Consider the following 13,157-nt stretch of genomic DNA (forward strand, 5'->3'; position numbering starts at 1 on the left):
AAGGCAGAGAGAGGAAAATTCTTGTGTGTTCAAAACCAGCTGGGACTACAGGGAGACCCTGTTTCAAAAAGACCAAAAAAAAAAAAAAAAAGAATATATTATCTGATCTAAATCAAATATGGAAATAATCATCATATTACAATTCAATTTAACTTATTTCTGATTTCTGATTTTAAAGTTAAATTTTTGAGGAAGAGGGGGAGAAATAAACATATAGATGCATATATTGAGCATGTTTACATCATGGATGGAATGTCCAATAAACAATCCATACCTCCCCAAAGAGAACATCAGCATGCAACCACAGAAAAAAATGTTTGTGTGCAACATCTTGTTTTGCACAAAAACCTTCCATCTTTTCTTCACCTGCCGTACTTTTAATGTTTCTCCTTCATTTTAATATTTTATTTAGTTTTATTTTATGTGTATGAGTTTATTTTCTGCATGTGTATAGGTGTACATGTGTTGTGTAATGCCCATGGAGGTCAGAAAAGGGTGTTGGATCCCCTGGAAATGGATTGCAGACGGGTTGTTAGCCACCACGTGGGTCCTGGGAATCAAACCCAGTCCTCTGCAAGAGCAGCCAGTGCTCGTACATCTCCCCAGCCCCATCTCCTTCATTTTAAACACCATGCATACTATGGCAGAATGCATGGCCTTGACTCCTCTGCCCTACATAGTAAGTACTGGCTACCAACACCCAGAAGTGATGAACATTAACAGCACCTCAGCACCTGCAATGCCCTGCAGAAGGAGCAAAACTCCTAAACAGCATAGAAAACTCAGGTATTTTCATGAGACTTACTTTCATCATTTTCTCCAGCCTCGGATGTCACAGTAATGGTGAAGCTGGGTGGATTTTCTGATAATACTGGAAAAAAATAAAGAGAAATTACTAAGACATTTCCTAGGGCAGATGTTTCATTTAGCAATCCATCACTGTCCAGCAAAGAAAACTGGTTCCCAGTCTCTATTTTCATTTCAACAAATACAGATTAACAGAACACTGAAATGATAAACCTATTATGGCAATCAAGAGTAGTTTTTAATCTGAAAAGAAGAACCTTTAGTGTATAACTCTCTGGATGTTTTACCTAATCAATTAAAATACTAGGCAGTTTATATTTCTTTTCAAAATCTATGTGTACATGAAATATTACATTCTTAAAAATCCTAAATAGAATGGTAAACAAAAGTTTGACACTACTTACTGATATTCATGCCATGATGAGATTTTATACTATCTTCTTGTTACTTCCTACAGGTTTAAGTGCTAACCTCATTCAGTTACATAAGAAATAACAGCCAAACTGAATCCTTTCCAAAATACTGAGCCTTTACCATCTCTCACACAATTATAAAAGGAACTGGCTATGAATCTAAACATCAAATTACTCATAACTTACTAAGCAAGTCCTGTGATCTGGTTTGTTTCTTCATTGCTGTGACAAAATACTCTGACCAATACCAACTTTGGGGAGGAAAGGGTTTATTTGGTTTACATCTCCCAGGTCATAGTTCATCAGGGAGCCCAAGGTAGGAACTCAGGGCAGGAACCTGGAGGCATTACCTGGAGCACAAGCCAGGGAGGATCTGCTTACTGACTTGCTCCCCTGGCCCCTGCTCAGCCTTGCTTTCTTATGCAACACAGGCCCACCTTCCCAGGGGTGACCTCCCACAGTGGGCTGGGCCCTCCCACATCAGTCAACAATCAAGAATATGCCCCATGGACATGGCCACAGGCCAGTGTAATGAAGGCAATTCCCCAACTGAGGCTCCCTCAAACCAGGTGAGTCAAGTTGACACTAAAGCTATCCAACACAACCTGTTAAGTCAACATTTATATAAATAAGAGCTTTATAAATCACTTTACAGCTTATCATCTTCTCCCAAACAAGGCTATTGCAAGATATAAGAACTTCCAAATCAGTGGCCAGAAGGTTCTAGAAAGTCAATAAATACTGGCTTAATGGCCTAAACTAATTCAGGAAAGGGGAAAAGCAATTATCAAAGAAATCTGTACTAAAAACCAAGTGAGAAGTGGACAGGAAGCTTCCAGCTACAGGGGCAGCGTGAAGCTAAGCCTCCCTTCCGGCTAGGAAGAAGCACTGGCACCTCTCAAGGGGGGCAGCAGCTTTGCAGACTAGGAAAGAGCAAATATCACTCAAGAAGGCACCACTGGGACTACCTGGCTTTAAATTACCCAAGAACTTCATGAAGCCACCACAGGCATGTATTATCAGTAATATTTTAAAGACAGATATCTTCACTGTAACTCAAGTTTAAAACACCTGAAGCAGAGATGAACGTCTGGGTTAAATAACAAAGCACTCTCCCCATACTCGGGTTTCAGAGAGCCATGCTGAAAGTGGAATCCTAGACAGAAGCAACTGAAAGTTTCTTATAATAAAGCTCCAGTCATTTTGTTACTTATTTTAATAAATGTTTATTAAAATATATTAGATATACTTCATATATATTTTTCCTATCATCACTAATTTTAGCATTTACTTGTCATGAAATGTGAACACTGCAACCACAGAAATAAAAAGTTGAAACAAGGGTTCCAGGAGGCAGTTAGTCTAAGAACAGCCACAGGGATCCAGCATCTCTCTGTACCTGTGTGTGCTATGTAGTTATAAAAATCCTTTCACTTCAATACCAAACCATGGCTTTATACTCTTACAATAGTTCACCAAATATAAGATGCTAAACACAAAATAATTTACCTTATAGATCACTAGAAAAGAAAAAGATGCCAATTAAACTGCCATGTAATTGGTACATTCTTATTTCAGTGGTATTAAAATGTAAAAAATGTCTTAGAAACAATTAAATACATTATCACTTCAAAGTCATAGAGAAGGAAATGTAAGACACATGAGTTGTGCAAAGCTCTGCAGCTAGTAAGCAGCACAACAGAACGAACCATACAGAGCTTCATTTAAAAAGGAAAAGAAAATTCTTTCCAGCTGATAAATTCTAAGGATGTCATTTGAATTAGGCTGAAAGTCACAAATAGTACATTAGGGAGTAGAGACTACGACAAGCCAGGAATGCAGGTGGGGAGGCGAAGGAACATGTAGGGGATAATTATGTTTTCTGTTTGGTGGACATATAATATGAGAATGAATTAGGTGAGGACACATTGCAAAGGTTATCTCAGACAGTAGCAGTTTCAGCAGTTGGAACACTAAGATTAATCAGTGGAGTGGTGAGGCTCTGGAGCAAGATGCTAGCCCTAGGAAAGGTAGGAAACTCAGGAAATGAAGACAAATGACACAGTGAGGCTGAAGGCTACAGATGGACCACTACCCTGAACAAGGACTGCAGAAGGGAACTCAGACATGACATACAAAGACAGAGATACCAGGAGCTGGAGGTGAAGAGCAGGCAATTAGAAAGGGGCAAACAGAACAAAACAAGGCCTTAATGCAATGTGGATCTTCAGATTAATGAGGCCATCAGAGAGAAAAGATAATAGAGAGATGATGCCAGCCAGCTTGGAAAGGAGTCCTCGACTTGAACAACAAAGAGGAAGAAAAACTGAGATTTAAAAGTAGCAGTCACAAGAGATCATAACGATCTAAATGCTTAGTGTACAAATCAGAGAAGAGCTTTTCTAGATGGAAGGTGATTCCCACTATCTGGCCCTGCCCTGTGTACTGCCTCTGCTTAAGGAGATTTCATCTCATCATTGCAGGCTTTTATAAGTAGTTATCAGATCAGGTGTGGTGGCCCAGGCCAATAATCTCATCACTTGAGTGATGGAGGAGGTAGGAGGGTTAGTTCAAGGACATCCCCTACTACCCAGGTCACTGTCAGGAGTTCAAAGACAGCCTCAGCTACATTGGGTGCTGAAGCAATCTGAGCTATTTTGAGACTGTCTCAGGAAAACAAACAAATGAAAGCCAACGCACAAACAAGAAAAAATAAAAGCAGTTCTCTATCATCAGTAAATTAGGATCACCTATAAAAACAATTGAGCTATATAGCCAAACGCTAGAAAAAACTAGTTTTTGTGAATACACTGGGTTTGACACAGTGTTAACATGCACTGTACTGGTTGTGCAGTGATGGCCCAATGCCCCATAAGATCTCTCAATTCCTGACAAGGCCCTGCTTACTTGTCAGCTCGCTCTCATTTCCATTTCTCACTTTATGTTCTAGCAGTGCCGAACCATTTGTACTTAGCACACAGCGTTCCAGAATCCTGCTTCCACACATGCTGTGTCCCTGATGAAAAACCCTGGGCCCAGTTTCATTCACTGAATTCATCACCTCTCAGTTTTCGGTAACTCTGGCAGTCTCCTTTCCATAAACGGATAATTGCCTCTTTGCCGAATAGACTGAATTCTTTAACATCTATTTAACTAATATTTGGTAAATAAAGAAGCCAAAGGGCATGGAGAGTTAGCAAGAACAACAGGACACTGCCTGATCTTTCCTGATGGAATAGGGAGCAATGACAGAGGAAAAAAACCTGCAAAAGCATGAGCAGGAAAAGGCTGTAGGACTGTAAAGGTTATATAGACAGGAGAAAAATCCGAGGCCAAAATTTTATCAATGGCATTTCCTAGGTATGCCCATGACCACGAGCAGAAAATCAAAATTACTACCTGATAAAGACAAGGGATTATGAAGCTCCATATCAGGATCAATAGCAAGGATGATGCATTTCTAGTAAAGAGTATCTTATGTCTGTTTAACAGTTACAAAGTATTACACTTACATTATTTCCCATTAAACACTCTGCCTTCCCAGTGCTCAGATTATAGGTATATACCAGACCTGGCTCATTCCTGAGTTCTGATGAAGGACAGTCCTAATTCTAATACATTGCTCTGGGTTAGGATAAGACCCAGATGCCAGACTTGACCATTGTGAAAGGATCAAAATATTTTAAAGCTTTATTATTTATTTATGTGAATTATTTTATGTGAATGTATTTCCTGTGTGTGCAGATGCCTGCAGAGGCTAGAAGATGGTGTCAGATCCCCTGGGGCTGGAATTACAAGCAGTTGTGAGCTTCCTGATGTGGCCCTCAGGTGGTGGAAACCAAATTTAAGTCCTCTGGAAGATCAGCAAGTGTTCTTAACCACTGACCATCTCTGCAGCCCAGGGTCAAAATACTTAGGAGAAAAGGAGAATCCTGGGCATTGTGGACACAACTGGGGGCAGATAATGAAATGGACAGGAGTTGAGAATTTTTCAAAAACAGATAATGGAGGCGATGCTAAAAGCTAGGCCAGCAGGATCCAGAAGACCTAAAGATTTCACAAAGAACCAGAAAGCCTCTATTAACAGCCTCTCACAACATGACTTCTAGTCTTCCTCCTGAGACCACTATAATTGCTGAATGCTAATGACAGCTATTTAGAGGACTGACAAAGGAAATACAGGATGTCCCCCTTTGGTAAGGCAAACAGAATTAAAGGAACTTGGTTTTGGTTAACCAAAGGTCAACCATTTAATTCCAAAAAAACCTCCCCACTAGCAGATATTCTGATACAGAGATGGAAATAACTAAATTCTGCTACCTTAGCAGTGAGGCACTACTGAAGGACAGTGTGGTGTCAGGAGAGTCCGCTTATGTTTTGGAAGGCTAGTTGTTAGAAGGGTGGATCAAAGTGCAATGAAGCTACAGAGCAGGCAAAAAGAAGAAACTGTATTATGATTTGTTATACTTCACAGCAAATGCAACAATGGACCAAAAGGTCATCACAAACAGAAACTCAATTAGCTCTAAGGTTCAGCTAGGTCTATGCCCAAAAGAGTGCCTCTTTGATACCCACCTACCAAATGCTTCTCTCTTAAATTCACAGGCATGCTTCTTCTTTCTTTCTTTCTTCCAACCCCCCACCCTCTTTCTTTTATTTTATTTTATTTTATTTTATTTTTTTAAAGACAGGGTCACCCTGTAGCACCAGCTGGCCCAGAACTCCCTAGATCAGGCGGGCCTCAATCTCAGAAAGATCTGCCTGTCTCTGCATCCTGAGTGCTGGGATTAAAGATATGTTCTTCACCCAACATTTAACAAATCCAATAAAAAATGCCATTTGAAATGAACTTAGAAAACTGCAAATCAGTGTTCTCTGGCCAACCGATACAAGGTAGCTCTTTTTCTTAGACCTGGCATAAAAGCATGGAATCATAAGCACAAGAGAAAGCTATAAAACAGCAAACCTTTCATAACCACAAATATTCCAAAGTTCAAACACAGAAATATTTTATTTCAAAGTCCTACCTTTTCCCTGAAAGGTTTCATAAGAAACTGATCAAGAACAAGGCAAATCAAGATCTTTTGCTTACTGAAAAGCTTGTAGAGATGCTGACAGGAATCAGAGACAGGCTCAAGACAACTGCAGAAAACTCCAAGGAAACAAAATATTCGTAAATTGTCATTTGTTACTCTGGCTCAGAATCCTAAGGCACTTGTGCATCTGACAAAATTTCATAAGCTACAGCTATTAGGACCCAAGAAAATTTACACAAGACTATCTTAAAGCTAAAAATGTACCACCTTTATAAGTGTGCACACGCATAGTATTTAATGAAAGATACCTTAACATCAAAGAAGGATTAAGAATACAGCACATGTAAAGCTTTCCTGCCTCTGCCTGTGTTCGTGCCTGTTCCATTTCTACAGTGCTTAAAGTGCCCAAACATGATTAAGAATGTATCCAACAAAGTCCTGGTGGCCCACGCCTTTAATCCCAGCACTGAGGAAGCAGAAGCAAGTGTGTGAGACTGAGGCCAGCCTGGTCTACATAGTGAGTTCCAGGCCAGTTGGGGCTACAGGGAGACCCTGTCTCAAAAGACCCAAAAAAGAATATATCCAATAACTGACCCGAGTGCTCTGTTTTAGTTTGGCACTCACATACAAGCGAGGATTGAGACGGAAGAAGACTCCACTCACACTCACCCAGGTAAGGTCACTCTCAGACCCCTCTCTACACTCATCCCCTTAACATCCGCATAGCACAGTTGTGCTTTTGGTGAGAGAGAACGTGAACAGGACTGGAGCTACAGTTGCCTGTTGGCAAAACAGAACAAAATTTGCTACCATTACAACCGGTTGGTCAAAAGGTGGAGCCAAGGAAAAACTAAGCTATGCGGTGCGAAGAAGAGCGGCTGGAGCTTAGGAGCGACTGTAATAGCCCCCTAGTCTCTACATTCTGCCTGCGAAGACACCACTCCGAGGAAGGGCTGTGGAAGCAAACCTGTTTTTACCTCGCCTGCTTCTCAAATCTGAGAAAAGCCACAGACAGGTTATCCCGTCACGCTTTTCAAATCCACTGAAGCATGGCCTCATACTCAATCCTTCCTTTACAGTGCACACAAGGAACTTCCCAATGTGTTCCCTTAGCCCCACTCCGCTCTTCCGTCATCTCAGCTGAGGCTAGACCCCCAAACCCACGTCTGCAAGGTGAAAGAACCTGTAGGAACCGGGCCCTCTCCGTGCCAGGCGGGCGGCCCCAGAACACTACCTGCGCTTCCAGAAAACAAGACAAACTCTAAGGAGCGTGCTCCTCTCCAAAGACAGACTCTCAGCACCGCAACCAGCAGCGTACGAACAGCAGGAAAAACTGACAGTCGCGACTCTGGCAAACACCTCTCCCTGACAGTGTGCTTTCCTTCCGCGAGCGTCACTGCATCTCTAGTGGCTGCGGAGACACCGAAACCTGGGCGTTCGGGGCCAATTCCAGCTGTGCCGACCCCGTACCCGGGTCCCCCGGCCTCTCCCACTGCAGGAGCACGCGGGGAAGGGAACAAGCGTACGGGGAGGAGGGCCGCTCAGCCTGGGGTCCCGCTCCACCCCAGCCCCGGCTGACAGTCACCTGTGAAGGAGTCTGGGTAGATGGACTCCAGAGCCTCCAGCTCGTTGCGCTGCTCCTCGCCGTAGTCTGTCATCGTGTCCCGCGCTGCTGCCCACGCATCGGCGCGACACCCAGGCTGCTCACTGCAGCGGATACCGCGGCGCAGAGTCCCGGTGGGAAGGCTGGGGGCCCACGCCAGGCCCGGCCTGCTGAGAAACAGCGCCGAGCCTCCGCTCGCCGGTCTCCGCTTCGGCGTTCGACTCATCGGGCCTGGGCACGGGGCCGCCCATAAGCTGCCTATCCTACAGGCGCTAGGGATTGACGGAATAATTGTGGCACCGAGTCTGGCAATCGCTAAAGACAGCTAAGACCGGTTGCTGGGCTTTGTGTGCCTGGTGCCGAGAGGCCCCTCTGCACGACATCATCGCTCCACGCTCGATGTGTCCGGACTGAAAGCCTCCGTCAAGCGTGGGGCGTGGTGTCGTACCGATGAGGGCGGGGCGTGGGCATCTTCGCGAGCTTCTGCTCTTTCCAGTTCCCTGCCTACCTCCGTGGAATCCCTGTGCTCTTGTTGGTTGTTTTGGGGGTTCAGGTGATCTCTGCGCATTTCGGTATCGGGTTGGAGTTGGGTAAGGGGTTGAGACCAGAGTGGGGTACAAGTGAACCGAGCAGAGGAGGCCTAGTGATGCGCGGGGCGCCCCAACGCTGATTTAGCTGTGGATCCTGGGGAGGCCCCCGGCGTACGACCTCCAGGACAGGTTTTAGGCCTCACCTTGAGTTTGTGAAATAAACGAGGTGGCACATAGGCCTGACGGTGTCAGTAGTTGTGTGTTTCTGCGAATTGATAGAGGTGATGGGAATTGATGAGGTGATGACCACAAGCAAACTTCAGTTCCGGCCTCCAGGTTCCTGCCTGAGTTCCTGGAAGAGTAGTCTGAAATGAACACTTTTCCTTCCCAAGTTGCTTGAGCAGTGTTTTATCACAGCAACGGGAAGCAAACTAGGACGTACATGTTTAAATGACCCAAAGGACAAAGCAAAAGTCAAAATAATGGAAGTAGTCTGTCAAAGTAGTCATATAAAATCATAAAGTCAAAATTATGTTAAAAGCTTGCAGGTGTTCATCTAATAAATGGAGTACCCCTTTACGTGACTTACTACGTCAAAGAACTTTTGGTAAACCATCCTTTTTAAGTCTACTATATATTAGAGTAAGCTAAATTCACATTTTAGAATGCCGGAGTGTGATTTTGTTTGTTTTGCTTTGATCCGTTTTGGTTTTGAGTTGTTTTGTTTTGTTTTTGTGGTGCTGAAGATCAAACCCAGGGGCTTGCACATGCTGGACAAGCACTCTACCACTGAGTTATATCCCATCCTTAAGTATTTTTTTTTTATTTTTTATTTTTTTCAACTTTTTAAATCTCTTTTGAGACAGAGTCTCCCTGTAGCCCCAGCTGTCTTTGAACTCGCTATATAGACCAGGCTAGCCTTGAACTCACAGAGATCCACCTGCCTCTGCCTCCGCAGTTTTGGGATTAAAGGCATATGCCATTATGCCTGCCCTTAAGTATTATTTTTAATACTGGAGATAGGGGTTTAAGAGAGTTCCAGAGCCAATATAATGAGAACATAACCCCAAATCTTAACTTTGTCATACATGAGTGGTGATTATTAAGCATTTTCAGTGGACCTTAATTTCATTTGACAATAACAAAGGCACTTACAGAGGCCCTAACTGAAAATGTGAGAAATTCTCAAAGGGAAAATTATCCTTTTTATGTTTCAGCTTTTTAAAATTTTTTAAATTATGTGTATGAGTGTATTGCCTGCATGTGTGTAAATGTACCTGTGTCATACAATGCCTGCAGAGGTCAGAAGAAGGCCTCAGATCCCTGGAACTGGAATTAAGGATGGTTGTTAACCTCCATGTGGGTGCTGGGAATCAAACCCAGGTCCTCTGCAAAAGTAACCAGTGCTCTTAATCGCTGAGCCATCTCTCCAGCCCCCTAGTATTTGAGCTTTAATTTTCATTAAAGGTGTTAGGGAACAAGACAGTTTCAGGCTCTTCAGACCAGCACATAGTGTAATGAGAGTGGCCATCAGAGAATATGGGGCCAGAATTGAGGAACCTGTACCTAGTCATTTACAAGCTTTATGAGCTTATAGAATCACCTAGAGGATGTGAATTAATGTATATGAAAGCATGCTGTAAATGCAAAAATACAATACCAATGTTGTTAGTATTTTTTAAACACAGCATGCTTTATGCTATTGTTTATAGCTAAAGAAAATAATGCACTAAGAGATTCCTCTTTCTGCTTGTATTTTTATGTACGTTTCTATGGGTAGTGCAAAGTTACTGCTGTTTGCTAGCAGTATTACTGTGTTGCTGTTACAGCTGCAGCGGAGTACCTGACAAACAACCTAAGGAAGGAAGAATTTATTTTGGCTCACAGTCCATTGGGATACGCTTGATCATAGCAAGGAGGACAGAGCTGCAGGGGCCACTGTGGGCTTTTATGGATTGCTCCTTTTTATTCAGTCTGGGACCCCAGCCCATGGGGTGTGCTGCCTTCATTTGAGGCAATCCTCTCTGGAAACACAAAAGTTGACAAAACCACACTAATATTAGTGTTTCCAAATGGCTTTGCTGTTGCTTTTCAATTTCTTGTGCCTAAAGTTTCCCAGGCGGTCTTACCACTTAGAAGTGCAGAAGTGAGAATTTTCTTTTTAAAACAATTCTCAAACAGTGTATATGGATAAGGTTTCATTGACTTGGGACCACTAACTCGTCCCTTGGGTCTGAACAAGTGTCAATTTGGTGACCTTTTAAATATTATTTATTATTTTATGTGTATGAGTGCTTTGCCTGCGTGTATATACCCGTGTCATGCAGTGCCCATGGAGGACAGAAGAGGGCGTCAGATCCCCTGGAACTGGAGTTAAGGGTGGTTATTAGCCACCATGTGAGTGCTGGATTTGAACCCCAAGTCTTCTGCAAGAACAGCCATTGCTCTTAACCACGAAGCCATCTCTCCAGCCCCAAAATTGGTGACTTTTTGATGTAAGGAGGCCCAAATGCCACCATAGAATTTTATTAGCACTATCATTTTCTGGAGAGACATGAAGTTGATGATGTGTTTACAGACTACCAATCACCTTCCCCCATACCTGCTTCTTTATTTTATAAATATATTTAATATCTGACCTTGGGGAGAAAGATTTGAAACTTGGGTCTTCAGTCTCCACACTTGGCCTTTTGTCAATAAATTTCTTTGCACAATTGATTAGCATACTGTGCAGCACACAAAAGAAGCATGGTTCAAGAACAGGGCACCCTCTCTAGTTAAACAGTTTACTTCATTAAAATGTATTTTTAAAGCTTCATGGGCCCTTAGGGTTGGAGAGATGGCTCAGTTAAGAACACTTGCTGCTCTTCCAGAGGACCTGAATTTGGATCCCAGCATCCATATCAGGTGTCATACAATGGCCTGTAGCTCCAACACCAGGGGTCTGACACCCCTTTCTGGTGTCTACTGCCACCCACGTGCACATGGAATATGGGGAGGGAGGGAGAGGGAGAGGAGAGAGACATAAATGCAAAATCTTAAAAAAACAAACAAAAACCTTAAAAAGAAACCCTATCTAAGATATAGTAAACTCATTGATGAAGATCTGGAATTTAAAAAAAAAAAAAAAAAGAGGCAGGCAGACATCTGATTGTTTACTGTGTGTGACTGTTAGTCTCAGAGGTGGGCTGGGGACATGGCTCAGTGGATAAAGCTCTTGCTGAGCAAGTGTAAAGACCTGAGTTCAAATCCCCAGAACCCATATAAAAGCCAGGCAGGTATGGTGGCTAGCTCCCTGTAATCCCAACAGAGGTAGAGAATCCCCAGAGCAAGCTAAGTAGCTGAACTCTGTAAGCTTTGGGTTCAGTGAGAGAGTCTGCATCAGTAAAGTAGAGGGCAACCTGAGCAGTCCTCATCATCATTATCATCAACTGACCTCAGCACAATACTGCTGGCAATAGTTATTTTAATTTCCCAGTTAACATTAGCCTATAGATTTGAACTTGACAACAAAGATGGCAAGTAGCCATTATAACTATGTTAAGGTTAATGTAGCAGTTGAGAGCCATAATTTTTTAAATTCTCATTTATTTTTATTTTATGTGGATATGTGTATTGCCTGCATGTAGGTAAGTGTACCCATGTTGTGCAGTGCCTGCGGAGGTTAGAAGAGACTGTCGGATCTCCTGGGACTGGCGTTACGGACAGTTGTTAGCTGCCATGTGGGTGCTGGGATTGGAACCCGGGTCTTCTGCAAGAACAACCAGTGTTCTTAACTGCTGAGCCATCGCTCCAGCCCGAGAGCCATAATTTTTAAAAATATTTGCTCATTAAGGATACAGCCAACAAAAATCCCTAAGATAGTTTTATTATCAAAAGGAAGAGGTCTGAATAAATTATAGCAGCATTTGGAAGGATCATAAAGATTGGGATTTTTATTACAAACCTAGAAGAGATTATAGATGAAAAGATAGAATGAAGAAGATGGTTTGGAAACTAAGAATTTATACACATCTAGATTTATAAGGTGTTAATGAATTATATATTGACTTTCTGAGCATCTTATTCAAGTAGATATGCCTAAGTTGATAGACAATATTAACTCAGTTTGCATGATTTAGACACGCATGTGTGTGTATATGGGGATGTTTCAAATGTGACAGCTGTCCACATAATTTCTATTAAGCACCCTTGAAATCTTTTATAAATATCTTTTTTAAATAGAACATGAAAACCAGATAGACATCTAAGGTACATTTTTGTCTTTATGCCAAGAGAATTGTGCACTTGAAGAGCATTAGAAGTCCTAATTCCCCATAACATGATCCAGTTATCCCCACACACCTGGGGCTGGCTTTGGAGGACTGTATGCTCCTTCCACTTCCAGGTCACTTTTTGCTACATTTGTAGTTGAAGATGTGTTCTCTCAGCTTCCTGATCCAGACACCAAGCCTGCCATGATGCCATGCCACCCTGACATTCATTCTCTCCCTCTCTCTCTCTCTCTCTCTCTCTCTCTCTCTCTCTCTCTCTCTCTCTCTCTCATACTGAAGGGTGACCCAGGACCTCGCATAAGGACCTCTTAGTCATGCTGTTTTATCACAGCAACAAAAAGTAACTAATACATTAGCATATTGTTAATTATACAAAAGAATGAATTTCATGACATTTATTACAAAGGGTTTTGATCATATTCACCCTGTTACTCTCATTTGTCCCCCTCCTACTCTAGTCCCCCTTCTACTTTCATATATATATATATATATAT

At 42.5% G+C, this 13,157-nt stretch overlaps 1 protein-coding gene across 1 annotated transcript in view; it reads right to left on the minus strand.

Moving 5' to 3' along the window:
- Positions 1-8,094, minus strand: part of Rwdd1 (RWD domain containing 1) — a 23,869-nt gene extending 15,775 nt beyond the window's left edge. The window contains exons 1-2 of the mRNA XM_008852187.2: positions 7,842-8,094; positions 806-871 (exon numbers count right to left, since the gene is read on the minus strand). Of these exons, the coding sequence (XP_008850409.2) occupies positions 806-871; positions 7,842-8,085 (310 nt within the window). The 5' untranslated portion in view covers positions 8,086-8,094. The remainder of the gene's footprint in view (positions 1-805; positions 872-7,841) is intronic.
- Positions 8,095-13,157: the final 5,063 nt, after the last annotated feature.

This window comes from Nannospalax galili, unplaced genomic scaffold (assembly GCF_000622305.1).
Source record: "Nannospalax galili isolate Female #2095 unplaced genomic scaffold, S.galili_v1.0 scaffold546, whole genome shotgun sequence".
Lineage (NCBI taxonomy): Eukaryota > Metazoa > Chordata > Mammalia > Rodentia > Spalacidae > Nannospalax > Nannospalax galili.